This window comes from Bos taurus, chromosome 2 (genome assembly GCF_002263795.3).
Source record: "Bos taurus isolate L1 Dominette 01449 registration number 42190680 breed Hereford chromosome 2, ARS-UCD2.0, whole genome shotgun sequence".
Taxonomy (NCBI): domain Eukaryota; kingdom Metazoa; phylum Chordata; class Mammalia; order Artiodactyla; family Bovidae; genus Bos; species Bos taurus.
The window spans coordinates 131416509-131433239 of record NC_037329.1 but is presented as its reverse complement, the minus strand read 5'-3'; the positions used below and the strand labels follow the sequence as shown (position 1 = coordinate 131433239).

General features: G+C 52.5%; 1 protein-coding gene across 3 annotated transcripts in view; it reads right to left on the bottom strand.

The window, feature by feature from the left end:
- ECE1 (endothelin converting enzyme 1) overlaps positions 1 to 16731 on the bottom strand; it is a 124808-nt gene that overhangs the window by 16092 nt on the left and 91985 nt on the right. For all 3 annotated transcript variants that reach the window (XM_005203072.5, XM_005203070.5, NM_181009.2), the window contains 4 exon segments: positions 15528 to 15593; positions 14212 to 14403; positions 7146 to 7288; positions 5628 to 5742 (listed from right to left, as the gene is read on the bottom strand). In XM_005203072.5, the coding sequence (XP_005203129.1) occupies positions 5628 to 5742; positions 7146 to 7288; positions 14212 to 14403; positions 15528 to 15593 (516 nt within the window).

Genomic DNA, 16731 nt, shown 5'->3' with positions numbered 1-16731 from the left:
CCGAGCAAAAGAAGCCCACATGGCGTGTGGTTCCATCTACACCCACCTCTGGGGGGACAGGGCTGATGGGGGGACCGATGGGGGCGCAAGGGAGCCTCCTACACAGAGCACTCTGGACAAATGGGTGATGGACACGCTCGCCACCCTGATTGGGCTGGTGGTAACGGAGCGATTTCATTTGTCAACACTCACTGAACTGCATACTTAATGTACACATTTTTAGTCCATTCAGTTCAGTTCAGTCGCTCAGTCACGTCCAGCTCTTTGCAACCCCATGGACCATAGCACGCCAGGCCTCCCTGTCCATCACCAACTCCCGGAGTTTACTCAAACTCATGCCCATTGAGTCGGTGATGCCATCCAACCATCTCATCCTCTGTCATCCCCTTCTCCTCCTTCCTTCAATCTTTCCCAGCATCAGGGTCTTTTCCAATGAGTCAGCTCTTCCCATCAGGTGGCCACAGTTTGGAGTTTCAGCTTCAGCATCAGTCCTTCCAATGAATATTCAGGACTGATTTCCTTTAGGATGGACTGGTTGGGTCTCCTTGCTGCCCAAGGGACTCTCAAGAGTCTTCTCCAACATCACAGTTCAAAAGCATCAATTCTTAGGCATTCAGCTTTCTTTATGGTCCAACTCTCACATCCACACATGACTACTGGAAAAACCATAGCCTTGACTAGACAGACTTTTGTTGGCAAAGTCACGTCTCTACTTTTGAATATGCTATCTAGGTTGGTCATAACTTTCTTCCAAGCAGCAAGTGTCTTTAATTTCACGGTTGCAGTCACCATTTGCAATGATTTTGGAGCCCCCCAAAAATAAAGTCTCTCCCTGTTTCCACTGTTTCCCCATCTACTGGTATGTAGTTGGGCTTCCCACGTGGCTCAGCGGTAAAAAATCCACCTGCTCAGCAGGAGACTCGGGTTGCATCCCTGGGTTGGGAAGATCCCCTGGAGAAGGAAATGGCAACCCACTCTAGTATTCCTGCCTGGGAAATCCCATGGACAGAGGGGCCTAGTGGGCTACAGTCCATGGGGTCGCAGAAGAGTCAGACATGGCTCAGCCACTAGACAAAAACAATAACAAATTATACATTAGTTTAAAAGATCCTTAAATACCAGAGGGAAGAAAGAAAAAGGCCCTCCAGCCTTTTCTAAGTTCTTTTACTTCCTGGTTGTTAAATCCATTTAAACTCTCCCCCCACCCTGCCCTGGGTACAGAGGCCGACCACGCAGGAGGTCAGGACCAGAGGACTGTAGCTCCTGGGTTCCGTGAAGGCTCCAGGCTGGGGTGGCTGAATCATGGACCGATTCTTATTCATTGTCTTCTCAAGAGATTCTCTGCATAAACCCATCCATTCACATGTGTGTTCATTAATTCACATAGCCAGTGTGCTCTGAGCAGTTCAGCTGTACCCTGACAGCTAGGGCTAGGTCCTGCCCTCAAGCGTCTCAGTCGAAGCACCCAGAACATCCGGGGGGAGAAGCAGATGCACAACAAGCCTAACAGCATCAGCACCAGTAGTTAATGCTTATTAAACATCTACTGGGTGCATTACTTTACTGACAAAGGTCCATCCAGTCAAAGCTATACGGACCTTTTCCAGTGGTCATGTATGGATGTGAGAGTTGGACCATAAAGAAAGCTGAGTGCCAAAGAATTGATGCTTCTGAACTGTGCTGTTGGAGAAGACTCTTGAGAGTCCCTTGGACTGTAAGCAGATCCAACCAGTCCATCCTAAAGGAAATCAGTCCTGAATGTTCATTGGAAGGACTGATGCTGAAGCTGAAACTCCAATACTTTGACCACCTGATGCAAAGAGCTGACTCATTGGAAAAGACCCTGATGCTGGGAAAGACTGAAGGCAGGAGGAGAAGGGGACGACAGGATGAGATGGTTGGATGGCATCACTGACTCGATAGACATGAGTTTGAGCAAGCTCTAGGCATTGGTGATGGACAGGGAGGCCTGGCTTGCTGCAGTCCATGGGGTCACAAAGAGTCCGACACGACTGAGCGACTGAATTGAACTGGTTCTGGGCCCTATTCCCTAGAACCCTCCTACAACCTTACGAAGCAGGTTCTCTCTGTGCTCCTTTGTGGAGTGTGGTACCCTTTAGAGCAGACTTTGTGGGGATCCCCCTGTGTAATCCCAGTCAGCCCTCTGGTAAACAGGGCAGTGATGAGTTGTTTCATTTTGCAGATAGAAAGACTAAGCTCCCTGATCTAATGAAGTGATTTGCCCAAGGCTGTGTGGTTAGGAGACTCTTGAGAGTCCCTTGGACCCTGATGCTGGGAAAGATTGAGGGCAGGAGGAGAAGGGGACAACAGAGGATGAGATGGTTGGATGGCATCACCGACTCAATGGACATGAGTTTGAGTAAACTCCGGGAGTTGGTGATGGACAGGGAAGCCTGGCGTGCTGCAGTCCATGGGGTTGCAAAGAGTCGGACACGACTGGGCAACTGAACTGAACTGAACTATGTTAGGAATTTATTCCTAACCTAACTATGTTAGGTTAGGAGCTTCCCTGCTGGTCCAGCGGTAAAGAATCTGCCTGCCAATGCAGGGGGTGCGGGTTGAATCCCTGGTCCGGGAAGGTCCCACATGCCACAGGGCAACTACGCCCGTGTGCCACCACCACTGAAACCCGTGCACCTGGAGTCCGTGCTCCACTCTAAGAGAAGTCACCACAGCCAGAAATCAGAGCACTGCAACTAGAGAAAGCCCCTGCGCACAGCAGCGGGAGACCCGGAGCAGCCAAAAATACATCAATAACTAAATAAAATTATATTAAAAAAAGGTTGTCTGGTCAGAGGAGGCAGTGGAAATTCAGATCTTCTGACGCAAAGTTCTGCGTTAGTATCTCCCTATATCAGTGGACAACTGGACGCTCCATAAAGCTTTAGGAAATTAAAAGTGTTTTCCCACATGGAAGCCATTCCCCAGGGTCCTGTGAGATGAGATCAGGAATGACCCCAAACAAAAGATGGGAAAACGGAGGCTGAGAGAGGCGCCAGGACTACCCAAGGTCACACAGGGCTGTCCTGTGAGTTGTGCTGGATACAAGCTGGGTGAACCCGGCCAGGACCCAGGAGCAGTCATGACAGGGGGTGAGGAGGGTTGGAGAAGGAGAAATAGATAGGCAGTATCTTCCATCCCTCCATCCGGGGGCATCCAGCGACCCCCGGCCCAGAGCCTCGCACCTGCAGGGTCTCCCAGCTACCCCTGCTTCTGCCCAGGCCTCCATGTGTCCCAGCAGCTCTCAGCATCTCACTAGTCAGAGCGGCAGCTGCACTATGAGCCTGGCCCAGGGAACTCTAAGTATAAAGTCCAGTAGTTTTATATCTACCAACCAATCTCCAGAACTTTTCACCTTGCAGATCTGAAACTCTGTACCTATTTGACAACTCCTCACTCTGCCCTCCCCTCTGCTGCCTCTGGCAACTATTAGGACGCTCAGTTGTAACTTTTGGTTCCTGCAGAGCTGAAGCTGAGTGGTGCAGAGCTTAGAAGGACAGGCTGTGGAATCGGACATGCTGGGTTTGAAAGCCACTTTCCACTTATGGAACTCCAAGGCGGCTCAGACAATAAAGAATCTGCTTGCGATGCAGGAGAGCTGGGTTCGATCCAGCTCTCCAGGGGTTGGGAAGAACCCCTGGAGAAGGGAATGACAGCCCAGTCCAGTATTCTTGCCTAGAGAATCCCTTGGACAGAGGAGCCTGGAGGACTATAGTCCATGGGGTCACAAAGAGTTGACACAACTGAGCGAGTAACACTTTCACTTTCTTCACTTAGGAGCTGTGTGACTCTGAATAAGTCCCTTTGCTCACTGAACCTCAGTCTCCTCATTTGTAAAATGGGATGATGGTAATAGTTTCCAACACTGAGCACTATTGTAGGAACTTGGGGGAGATAATGTCTATAAAGGTAAACATCCAGCAGGGATATTTTTTATATATTTTACTTATTATTACCAATAGTGGGTAGCCAAAAGTACTAAAAGTTCTAGTTATCCAGATCTGGGTTTGAATTTGAGCTTGACCCTCTCCTTGCGGGGTGACTAGGGAAAGCCCTTTCCTCCCTGAGCCTCAGTTTTCCCATCTGTAACCCGCGGGGTCGGGGGAAAGCAATGATGGAGGTGTGTGCTCCACACACAGGGCCGTCTCAGTAACTGCCTTGCCGGGTCCTGGTCAGGCCCCTCCTGTATAAAGGCCCCGGGAGGCCCAGGGCTCCAGGGCAGAGTCCCTGCCTGCTCAGGTCTGCACCTAGGCGCTCCTCCAGGGCTGGACCAGGGTAGGAGGAGCAGCTGGAGCAGGGAGGCGGGCAGGGCAGCCAGCTCTTCCCCTCCTTCCCTGCAGGGCCAGGTAGCCACTGGGCTGAGGAAGCCCCTCTGCTTCGGTTCAGGGCTTGTTCCTCAGCCCTCTTCCCGCCAGAGAGAGGGACACGGAGAACCCTGCCCCAGGATGAACTGTGAGACCCACATCCAGCCATCCCCTGAGTCCTTATCTGGCCCCGCCCACTCCCCCTGGACTCTGGGAGGGGTAGCGGGGCAGAGTCCAGGGAGCCAGCTGTGCCCACCCTCTAGGGTCTTGCAAGCAGTGGTCCTGGTAGGGACAGGGCGCTGGCCAAAGGCTTGGCTCTCCAGCTTCTGCTCTGCGGCTGGGGGACCTCTCGGCTTCTCACCAGGGCCCTAGGTTGGGGGTCCCCTCAGCACCCGCGAGGACTGGTAGTTTCTACCAGCTCCCTCAGCAGGCACGGGGGCCTAGGGCACAGATCCCACCTCAGTGTCTGCACACTGTGCTCAGAGCCTGGCACACGGTGCCCATGACAGAGATGACCTCTGCTTCCTTGAGGAGAAGGTGGAAGTAGCCAGTGGGCAGGGGTCACAGTGGGGCATTTAAAGTAGCAGAGACCCCCTTGGACCAGGGCCTGGGAGGCTAACAACATCGGCGGACACTGGCGTACTTTCTGGGAGTCAGGGGGCTATTCCAAGGCTTTTATATTTATGGGGAAGAAGTAGGATTACTGGAGGGCCCCTGTGTAAAAGGGGGCTGAGGGTGGCACCCACTCTGCAGGGATGTGACGGTCACGTGAGTTCTATTACACAAGGAAGCCTCAGAACCATGGCACCTGAGAAGTCAGAGGGATAGAACAGAAGCCACCTTTCGCAGTAAATTAGCCAAATCTCTGGGTCTATTTTATACTCGTAGTTCAGTCATGTCTGACCCTTTGCGACCCCGTGGACCGTACCCCGCCAGGCTCCTCTGCCCATGGGGTTTCCCAGGCCAGAATACTGGAATAGGTTGTCATTTTCTCCTGCTGGGGATCTTCCCGGCCCAGGGACCGAACTCAAGTCTCCTCCTTGGCAGGCAGATTCTTTGCCTCTGAGCCACCTGGGAAGGAAGCCCGTATACTTGAAGACTCGGTGTAACCGCCCCTCCCTGGAGGCCCCTGTCCACCCCGCTGTCTTAGGTCCCCTCCTGCGCACTGATGCACACCAGGGCGGGTCCCTTGGGCGGCCCTCTTCCTCCTCTGCCTGGCACCTACCTCCCTGTTGAGTTGCAGGGCCTGGTGCCCAGCAGGCGCTCAGCGTGTGTGGGGGAAACGCACGCCGACAGGCTCACCTTCTTGGTCCCATACATGACTTCCATGAACTTCTCGTCGGCGTCCTGGAAGCGCTGATCGAGGAAGGAGCTCGTCTTCCGTACCAGGTTCCAGATCATGTAGTTGTTCAGCAGGCTGCAGCAGCAGCACAGACAGGCTCAGGAGGGCCCGGGGCCAGATGCAGCAAGCCCCCCGCTGACCTCGAGGGGTCACAGACACGCACGCTGGATGGTGGGTGCCGCTCGGCCAAAGCAGGGAAGGGGTGGCCACTTCCAAAGCTTGAGGGTGTCCCGGCCAGAAGGCCAGAAATGGGAAAAGGGGCCTAAGAATCGGACGGGCAGGAAAGGCCGCTCTGACCAGCCGCACCCAAGTCTCCATGAATGGGAGCTCTCACTGCCCCCGCCACCAGAGCACAGAGGGTCATCAGGGGCGGATATCACCTTTGTAGGCAAGGCACCTCCACACACACGGGGTGTTCACTATAATGAACATCCAGCCTCAAACCGGAACCGATCTAAATGTCTGACAACAGGGAATGGTGAATAAAGAATCATATTTATACTCGATGGACTATCATGGAGTTATGAAAAATGAGACGTGCAGAGGCCTGGGATGACATGGGGAAATTTTATGATAAATGTTAAGGAAAGGCAAACTATCCATGTGATCACAATGATGGGGAAAAAGAGGAACGATGTATCAGAACATCCATCTCTCTCTTTCTCTTACTTACATATCCATGCTTCTCTCTATAAATGCGCGCACACACACACACACATCCCATAAGATCAACATGAGTGCTCTGGGTAATTTTAATTTTTGTTGCTTTTTTCTGTAGTTTAAAAAATTTTCTACAACACATCCTTTTTATTTTTCCATACCACAAGGATTGTGGGATCTTCGCTCCCTGACCAGGGATTGAACCTGGGACCCTGCCGAGGAAGCCCAGAGTCTTAACCCTTGGATCATCAGGGAATTCCCTATAACAAATCTTTAAAATTAAAAACAATCCTAAGTATTAACTACAAGTGTCAGCGAACACTTCCTGAGTCCCATTCGGGGCCAGCACTATGCTAACATACTTCACACCAACTGCTTCACTCAGTTCTCACAACAACCCTGTGCGGTAAGTGCTGTTTGTATCTTCATTTCATGGATGAGGAAGATGAACCCGATAAAGGGAAAGAAACGTGCCCCAGGCTACCAAGGGGGCCGGTGGAGGAGTCAGGGTGCCCTGCAGCCTCTCAGAAAAGCCAGCCCAGGGGACTTCCCAGTGGTCCAGTGGCTAAGACTCTGTACTCCCAAAGCAGGGGCCCCGGTTTGAACCCTGGTTGGGGAACTCGATGCCACATATTGCAACTAAAAGCTCCCGAGTGCTGCAACTAAGACCCAGCACAGCCAAATAAAGATTTTTAAAAAGCCAGCCCGTGGGCTGGTTTCCCGGGTCAGCATGTCCCCATCCTGGCTGAGCAGAGGGGCCGTGTGAGACCTCAAGGCTGCCTTCGCGGGGCCCGGACCCGGCCGCTGGGGGCCCTTACCATTTGTCTGTGCTGTTGATGAGGGTGGAGACCTTGCTCAGGTATTCTTTGTCGTAGATGACAATAGGCTCTGATTCATTGATCTCCACGGGGTAGAAGATGGTGTTGAGGAAGGGCAGCCAGTTGATGGCGGGCGCCAAGGTCTGGAAGGGAAGCAGACAGGGTGACTCTGGCTGGGCTGCCCCTCTTCAGAGCCCAGGTCTCCAGGTCGCTCTTCTGAAGAAGTCAGGCTGGCTGACTGCTGTCAGAGTCCCTGTACACAGAAGGACGCATACGAGGTGCCAAACACCAAACTGGAACTTGAAATGGAAGAAGAACAGACACGGGGAAAGAAACAGCAGCTGTCGGTCAGGCCCCTCTAACGCCAGGAGCCACCGCAGGTGGCACACGTCTTCTCTCAGCCAGACTGCCCGACAGGCCTAGGTGGTAGGTACCTTTATCCCCACTTTATTGATGAAGAAACTGAGCCTCAGAGGGGTGTGTCATGGGGGTGTGCAGAATCTGGAGCCAAACTGCCTGGGTCCACACTCTTACTAGCTGTGTGATCTCAAGTAAGCTGATGAAGCCCTCGGTGCCTCAAGGGCTTCCTTGGTGGCTTAGACGGTAAAGAATCCACCCGCAAAGCGGGAGACCCAGGATTGATCCCGGGGTTGGGAAGATCTCCTGGAGAAGTGCATGGCAACCTACTCCAGTATTCTTGGGCTTCCCTGGTGGCTCAGATGGTAAAGAATCTGCCTGCAAAGCAGGAGACCCAGGTTTGATCCTGGAGTCGGGAAGATCCCCTGGAGGAGAGCATGGCAACTCACTCCAGTATTCTTGCCTGGAGAATCCCATGGACAGAGGAGCCTATGGTGGCCTATAGTCTATGGGGTTGCAGAGTCAGACACGACTGAGCAACTAACACCTCACTTTCTGTGCCTCAGGAAACCATCCCATAGGGTTACTATGGGGATTAAACAACTTAAACTCATCTGTTTTACTCAACAAATGCTTCTGTAACATTCATCAGCTTCTATATGATCGGTCCTCTACACGATTGGCATTACAAGAATGATGGCTGTAGAGCGTGTAGAGTGCTTTGGTCCACAGGGCAGTTTTTCTCAGGCATGGAAGCTGGAAAAGCAAGTGCAGGATGTTAACCTCAGCAAGAAAGGGAGAGCCCTCAGCTCAGCTGCGACACACACGGGAAGCCGGTCGGCTCTAATTTAAGAAAATTTAAAAGCAGCACCCACAGGGCTCTGTCCCCACAGAGGCACACGCCTGCTTTGCATGACTCAGCTCCCAGAGGGCTGCACTCGCCCTGGGCCCGCGGAACGGCAGCCCACTTGCACACAGCTCCCGTCTGTCTGTCTGCAGGGTCTCAGTGTCCACAGCCGGGAGCGCCATTCCACCCCCTAGGCAGCCTCCGGCCATGCCGAGCTCTCTCTCCAAGTTCCAATTACCCTCTTGGGAGTGTTTTGATTACAAAGTCATGCTACATTTTAAATAATTATGGTAAAATGCACATAACGTGAAATTTACCATCTTATCTATGGCATTAAGTACATTCACCAGCCATCCTCAGATTCCATCTTGCAAAACTGAAACGGACTCTATTAAACAATGCCTCCCCCACCCTCAGCCCTAGACAACCACAGTCTACCTTCTGTCTGTGAATCTGACTACTCTGTAGCTCATATGTGGAACCATGCAGCATTTGTCCTTGTGTGACTGGCTTATTTCACTTGGCATAATGTCCTCTAGTTACACAACTTTCGAATGGTCTGCTCTGGTCCTATTTTCCCCATATGTTCTGCTATTTTTAGTCCTGTAATTTTACAGAAAGGTTTTTCAGGACTACATATCCTGTGTCACAGTACAAATGCCTCTAATATCAATGGTATCTGGCACTGAGCAAGCACTCAATCAATATTAGTTATTATAATCATTGATTAGCTATTGCACTCATTGCTCAAAGTCTCCCAGGAGTGGTCCTGGGACTGATTCCAAATTCTGTTCTTTGTTGCCTTGAAAATGGGCAAAGTGCAAAGACAAATTAAGGAAGTGAAAGTTGCGTTGTAAATGGCCTTCATACGGGAAGATCAATTAAGAAAGTGAACTCAACCTGTTACACTGATGAACCCATAACCAGCTGGTAAACACTTATAATGCCTCCAGGGACACAGGCAGCCATGGAAACCTCCCACTTGACAGTCTCTCTGGTTTTAAAGGGCAGCTCAGCTGCTGGGGAGCAAGGACCTCAAAGGACAGAAGGGGGCCCGTCCTGTGGGCGGTGGTGAGCTGGGAAATATTTAACAAATGGCTCTCGGGGATTCTTTTCTGGTGGGCTAGTGGCAAAGACTCCATGCTCCCAAGGCAGGGGGCCTGGGTTCAATCCCTGGTCAGGGAAGTAGGTCCCACATGCCACAACTAAGACCCAGCATAGCCAAATAAATAAATAAATATTAAAATATATATATAACAACTGGCTCTCAGTGATGGGGGGTGATCTGTATTCCCACATAACCTATCACAAACCGCCCACGAAGCTGGGGAGAGCTGTGTGTACCCAGCACATCCCTGCCTGCCTGGGAGCAAGATGAGCTGGGCACAGCTGTGTCCTGAGCGAGACCTGGATTGCAGTCTCCACCATGAACCAGCTCTGGGACCTCAAGTCACTCTGCAGCCTTTCTTTCAATGAAGACAACAATCCCTGCCAAGTGCCTCATGGGATGGCTTATTCAATAAACCAAGCTTCTTTTCCTCCCAGCTTGTCCATTCCACCCTCTTTCCCTGGCAGGAGCCCCTTAAACAAGTAACTTCTGGGCTTCCCCATCAAATTTCTGTGGCTGCAAAACATGATGGTGTCCAGGTGAGCTGGTCAAACAGAGCTCAACAGTGCCAGGAGACTGCGTGACTTGCTGGCAAAGACCCCTGGGAGAATAGCCAAGTTGACAAAACGTTGCTGTTTATACAATTAACGAGAGCTTCATACAACTGCTGGTGACTGGGACTCCGATCAGGGTAGAGATACAGGTGATGATAAATCCCTATGTGCTTAACACAAGCCTGTTCCTTTAGGGACAGCAGGTGTTCTGTGCAGGTAAATTCCCACAACTCTGAAATAAGGTGTGTGCTGTTTACCAAAATTTTCACTCTTTATTGCTTTAGTGAACACCTAACTTAAAACTCGTGTGCTTGGGTCCGTGTCCATGGACCAGCTGTTTTAACCAATCAGGACCTTCCACTTGTGACTCTAAGCCTTTGAGGTACACAGATGAGCTCTATTTTCCACACTTGCTGCTGAAGAAAAGTCCTGCTCGTCACCAAGCCCCCAGCTCAAGGAGGCTTGCAACGGGAGAGAATGTATGCTCCCAGATTCCACCTCAGCTAGAGAATTTAGAGCAGAGGATGGGGCTCATTCCCAGTCAATTTTTGATGTGGAAGGTCCTAGGAAGGAATAGGAAGGTCTTCAGGCCCCTTAGAGAAGCAGCAGAAGGAGGTTTGATTCATGGTCCTCAATTCAGACTGCTGCTGGGCATGGACATGTCTTCTTAGAACCACACTGTGAAAGGCTGGGGTACCTCTTCCTGAGTCACCTGAAGTGTAGGAAGAAGACTACATTTCCAGATACCAAGGAACAAAAAGACATTCTCTCCTGTCCAAGGGTGAAATGAGCCAAATTGGTTTAGGGCTGGAGACATGGCTATCATCACTGATGACACAGGAACAGTACTAAGAACGATGGCTGTTGCATGTTCAAATTGCAGGCCCGTTTGCAAAGTTTGAGATCTCAGCCTTTGCCTCATCTCATCATCATGCAACCCCATGGGCAGGGCAGGCGGATTCTCAGCCAGGATACCAGGCTTCAGGCGTCCAGCACTTCTTTAAACACTAGACGTCATTTTGTGATATGCACCCATCCCCTTGGAGACACTCCATACCTTTCAACCTGGCCTCAAAAAATTCTGTGACTTAAAGGTAAGAACCGGGCTTTCCTGGTGGTCAAGCAGTTGAGAATCTGCCTGCCAGTGCGGGGGACACGGGTTCCCTGCCTGATCTGGGAAGATCTCACATGCCACGGGGCAGCTAAGCCCGTGTGCCACAACCATTAAGCCTGTGCTCTAGAGCCTGCGAGCTGTAACAAGAGAAGCACCACAGTGAGAAGCCCATGCACCACAGCAGAGCAGTCCCGCGAGCTGCAGCTAGGAAAGGGCTCCACGATGGAGATCCAGTGCGGTCAAAAATATAAATAGTGAATCTTAAAAAATAGGGTGAGTAAGAACCACTGCCACTTATGAGGGTAGCATCTGCCCCTCATCTGTCTCTGAGTTCTGGAACACAGCAGGTGTGAATGAGCGAGCAAAGCCCACTTTATGAGAAGGAAACCAAGGCTCAAGGAGGAGGGGGTTATGTGACTTGCCCAAGGCTGCTGGTGGGGCTGGGCTCGAGCAGTCTTCTGCTCACACCACTCCAGGCTGCTGCCTCTGCTAAAATCCTCCCCATCAGGGAGTTCTGCAGCTGGGAGGGAGGAAAAGCTTTTCCTTCAAAAGCGTGTTGAAATGGTGAAAGGGCATCTGGGGGTGGAGCCTGCAAGCCACTCTGGGGCAGATGCACCCAGGGCGACTGCTTTCTCAGCCACTCTTGGGCTTCGTGGCCACTGTAGGGGGGACAGGGACCACCGGAGCCCCTCTGGGCTGAGAACCGGGCAGCTGGAGCAAACCAAATCAAATTGTATCAGCAAACAGCATCTCCCTTGACTTCCTGGCCCTGGAGAGGAAAACACAGTGCCAGATGGTGCCCAGCACAGGCCTCTGATCTCCATAACAACCCACTCAGCGCCACTCCCCACAATGCCAGCTTCTCTGGGGACCTAAAGGGCAGCTGGCACCCAGAAGGAGGCTGGGCTCTCTGGCCCTCATCGCCAGGCTTGTGTGGGCTGTGTCCCCACCTGGGACACCCCGTCAGCCTGGCTCCCGCTCAGCCCCCACCCAGTGTCAGACTCACCCTCCCTGACTCTGCCCTGCCCTGGCTCCAGGGCTCTGCCTCTTCTGCACAAAGCTCGAGGCAATGAGATTGAGCTTGTTTCCTCGCTGGTGTCCCCAGCTCACCCAGAAGCATGGCCCCAGCATCGGCCTATGGACACTTGTTGGAGGCAGAGATGGAGACAGAAAATGGGGCAGGGGTCCAGGTGTTCTTCTGAAAAGGAGAGAAAATGAGCTGAACTTGAATGGATGGGCAGGACTTGGTGGGCAGAGGTGGCCTGGACACCCTTCCCAGGGGGGGAGCTAAGTGATGGCAGGAAACAGGAAGATTGATCGAGGCCTTTCTGCTGACTCCTCTGTGAGCCCGGCGCCTGGGGGAAGGCCTACACGCTATGAGCCAGAAAGAAGGAACCGGGGACTTCCCTGGTGGTCCAGTGGTGAAGACTCCATGTTCTCAAGGCAGGAGGCCTAGGTTCCATCCCTGGTCAGGAAACTAGATCCCATTTGCTGCCACGAAGAGTTTGCAAGCCACAACCAAAGTGACCACATGCCGCAACTAAGACTCCTTGCAGCCAAATAAGTAAATGAAAACAAATAAATATAAAAAGAAAAGAGAAGGAACCGAGGCCAGTTCATCACCTGCAAGTCCCAAGCAGCCACCAGCGGGGCAGACTTTGGTAGAGGCTGATCTACAGAGGAATCAAGATTGCCAGGAGAAGTATCAATAACCTCTGATATGCAGATGACACCACCCTTATGGCAGAAAGCGAAGAACTAAAGAGCCTCTTGATGAAAGTGAAAGAGGACAGTGAAAAAGTTGGCTTAAAGCTCAACATTCAGAAAACTAAGATCATGGCATCTGGTCCCATCACTTCATGGCAAATAGATTAGGAAACAGTGGAAACAGTGACAGACTTTATTTTTTGGGGCTCCAAAATCACTGCAGATGGTGACTACAGTCATGAAATTAAAAGACGCTTGCTCCTTGGAAGAAAAGTTATAACCAACCTAGACAGCATATTCAAAAGCAGAGACATTACTTTGCCAACAAAGGTCCGTCTAGTCAAGGCTATGGTTTTTCCAGTAGTCATGTATGGATGTGAGAGTTGGACTAAAAAGAAAGCTGAGTGCCAAAGAATTGATGTTTTTGAACTGTGGTATTGGAGAAGACTCTTGAGAGTCCCTTGGACTGCAAGGAGATCCAACTAGTCCTTCCTAAAGGAAATCAGTCCTGAATATTCATTGGAAGGACTGATGCTGAAGCTGAAACTCCAATACTTTGGCCACCTGATGCAAAAAACTGACTCACTGGAAAAGACCCTGATGCTGGGAAAGATTGAAGGCAGGAGGAGAAGGGGATGACAGAGGATTAGATGGTTGGATGGCATCACCGACTCAACAGACATGAGTCTGAGTAAACTCTAGGAGTTGGTGATGGACAGGGAGGCCTGGCGTGCTGCAGTGCATGGCGTCGCAAAGAGTCGGACACGACTGAGCGACTGAACTGAACTGAACTGATCTACAGAGGAGACAGTGGCTTCTCAGATGGGTTACACCCAGTAGAGAGCCGTACAGTGCTGACCTCAACCCTGCTACAGCTCCAGGAGGCCGCAGCGGTCATGCTCAAGAGCAGAGGTCCAGTGAGCCAAGCCTGAGTCCAGGTCCCAGCTCCCCTGCCACTTAGAAGCCTGGAGGCCTTGAGCACATCACCTAACTTCCCAGCTTGGTAACAGGGAGGTGACATCAGATTTATTTGCTGTGTTTATCTGCTACGCACCAGGCTCGAGTAGCTTGAGAGAACAGACACGCCCAATCAGTATGATTCGATGTTGTCATAAGCATAGAGTCTCCCCAGCTAACTACAGCTTCAGAGAAGCAGCATGGTGTACAGCAAGAGACCGGCTTTGGCGTCACCAGCTATGTGACCTGCCGCTGGCAACTCGACCTGTCTGAGCCTCAGTGCCATCTGTGAATTGGTGATAACAACCACCCCTGTGCTTTGTGGGGCTGTTCTGGTGAAGGAGGTTCCACGCCCCCAGCCCAGCGCCCTGCATCCTGAATTCCGTGGCCGCCCCAGCCTCCATGTCAGCCAGCTCGGCTACCTGCAACTCAGCCGCCGTCACTTTGTGGTAGATGAGTTCCTCGTCCCGGCGCTTCTCCTGGGGGATGGTGATGTTGGCCAGCGCCGTCTCAAAGTCCAGGATCTGCTGCATCTGGGGCCGGATGGTGTCCTCGGCCCCTCCTCCCAGCAGCTTCCCCAGCTGGACCATGTAGTTCAGGTATCCCGTCAGCACCTGCGGGACCCAGCCCCCCACTTCCATCAGCAGCTGCTACCCGCTGCCCACGGGACAAACCGGGCCAGGGGTGGGCAGTCAGGGCAGCCCTGGGCAGGCAGCCAGGGAGCTGGGGGTTCTACCCAGGAAACCAGCTTCATGAATGGTTTTGGCAGCATACCCCATCACTGGCTCTCCATGGCCCCCAGGATAAGGCCCACCCAGGGCCCCACGTGGGTTGGTCTCTGCTGTCCCGGCCCACACTCCCTCTGGGACACCCGTCACACGAAAGCCACCAGAGGGGCCACCGCTCAGTTCTCATCTTGGAACACACTACTTCCGAACACCCCGTTCAGCCAGGTCCCCAGATTTGAATTAGAGCCTCAGGTTACCTTCTCAGCTTGCCCTTCCCTTAGCACAGTTGCTCACTATGCCTCGAATCTGGTGGCGAGTTATTTAACATCTGCCTCCTCTCCTAGACTCGAAGCCCCACGAGGCGAGAAGCAGGCAGGCCTCGTGGGCCACTGTCTCCCCAGCATTGGGCACTTAGTAAGCACTCGCTCAACACAAGTGGGTGGGCTCGTGAATGGACAGACGACGAACCTCAGGCCACGTCTCCCTGGGACATCACGGGAGGCAGCTGGGGGGAGGGAGGGTAAAGTAGGCGGTTTGGAGTCAGCGGATCTAGATGAGAATCTCAGCCTCACCACTGACGGCCAGCTGTGTGACCTTGAGCAGGTCACTCAGCATCTCTAAGCCTTATTTCCTCCTCCAAAACAGGCCAGGGAAAAATAATACGCATATGACAGCTGAGAGGAATGATGTTTAGAGACGTTCAGGACCTGCAGGGTTACCAGGAAGGCCAGAGGCAGTGGCCGTTAGATCTGCCTCTCTCTGCAACGGGGACAGATGACCCCTGTCCCCGTCCACTGTGCCCACAGGGTGATACGTGGAAGAGCTTCACTCTAAAATGGGGACAAATGATGCCCCTCCCCCTGCCAGGGACTGCTAGGTAAGGGACCCCTGTATGCTTCTCTAGCTTCAAAGACCTGCAGAGGTGTGGATACTGAGGGGTCACCGAGGGGGGATGAACCACAGAGAGAGGTAGGAAGGGTAGGAGCCACTCTTGGAAGAGGCACACTCACCTTCTCATTCTCGGTTTTGTTCAGGTAATAATCTCTTGAGGGTAAGCCCAGGCCAGACTGGTCCACCTGGAGAGAAAAGTAGGGGTGAGAAGGAAGTCTGCTATCATGCACGCACACCCATGCACACACACCTGCACACGCACACCCATGCACACACAGCTGCACACACACACCTGTGCACACATACCCATGCACACACACCTGTACATGCACACCAGTGCACGCACACCTGCACACGCATACCCGTGCGTGCATACCCACGTGCACACATCTACACATGTACATCTGTGCACGCATACCCATGCACACACACCTGCACACGCACACCAGTGCACATATACCCATGAGCACACACCTACACACACACACCTGTGCACTCATACCCATGCACACACACCTGTACATACACACCTGTGCACGCATACCCATGCATGCACACCTGTACACGCACACCCGTGCACGCATACCCATGCAGCCTCCATCAGCCCCAGGGACAGCAGGCACATAGCAACAACGGGACGGGAGCACACAGAAGCACAAGCTGGGAGCGAGGGCCACCCCTGGGATGGGCCCTCCAGCGAGGGGACAGATGCATGTGGTCAGCTGCAGGGGTTCAGGGTCCTTCTCATGGGCCAGACGAAGCCATCCTCCTCTTTAAACTCCAAGAATCTGCAGACTCTCTCTGTTTAATTAACCACTTCCCAAGACAGTGAGCGGTCCAGAATCACTCAGAGCTATGTCACCTTAGACAAGCTATCCAACCTTTCTGATCCTCAGCTTCTCCAGCTGGAAGATGGGGAACCATCGAGTCCTCAGAGCTGGGATGAGAATACCAGGAGACAGTACCCGTGAAGGGCTTGCTGGGTGCTGGGCAGGGAGGCAGGGTCAATCCCTGATGGCTCCTAACAAAGCCTTTGGCCACGCTCTGACATCCCTGGAGTAGGTGTTATTATAGTTCATTTGACTGATAAGGAAACTGCAGCTCAGACAGGCTGAGGCACTCCCCCATGGTCACACAGTGAGTGAGTGGTAGGGGTGGGGAGAAACCCAGGAGAACCTTGGGTTTCTCACTTTTGCATCTGAGAGTGGGCAGACCAGGGCTGCTGCTCCCCTGGGTGTGCTGACGGTCTGGGGCAGGCTCTGGTGGGAACAGGTGGACTCAAAGCTATTCTAAGCAGAGCCACGAAGGCTGGAGATAAGAGGT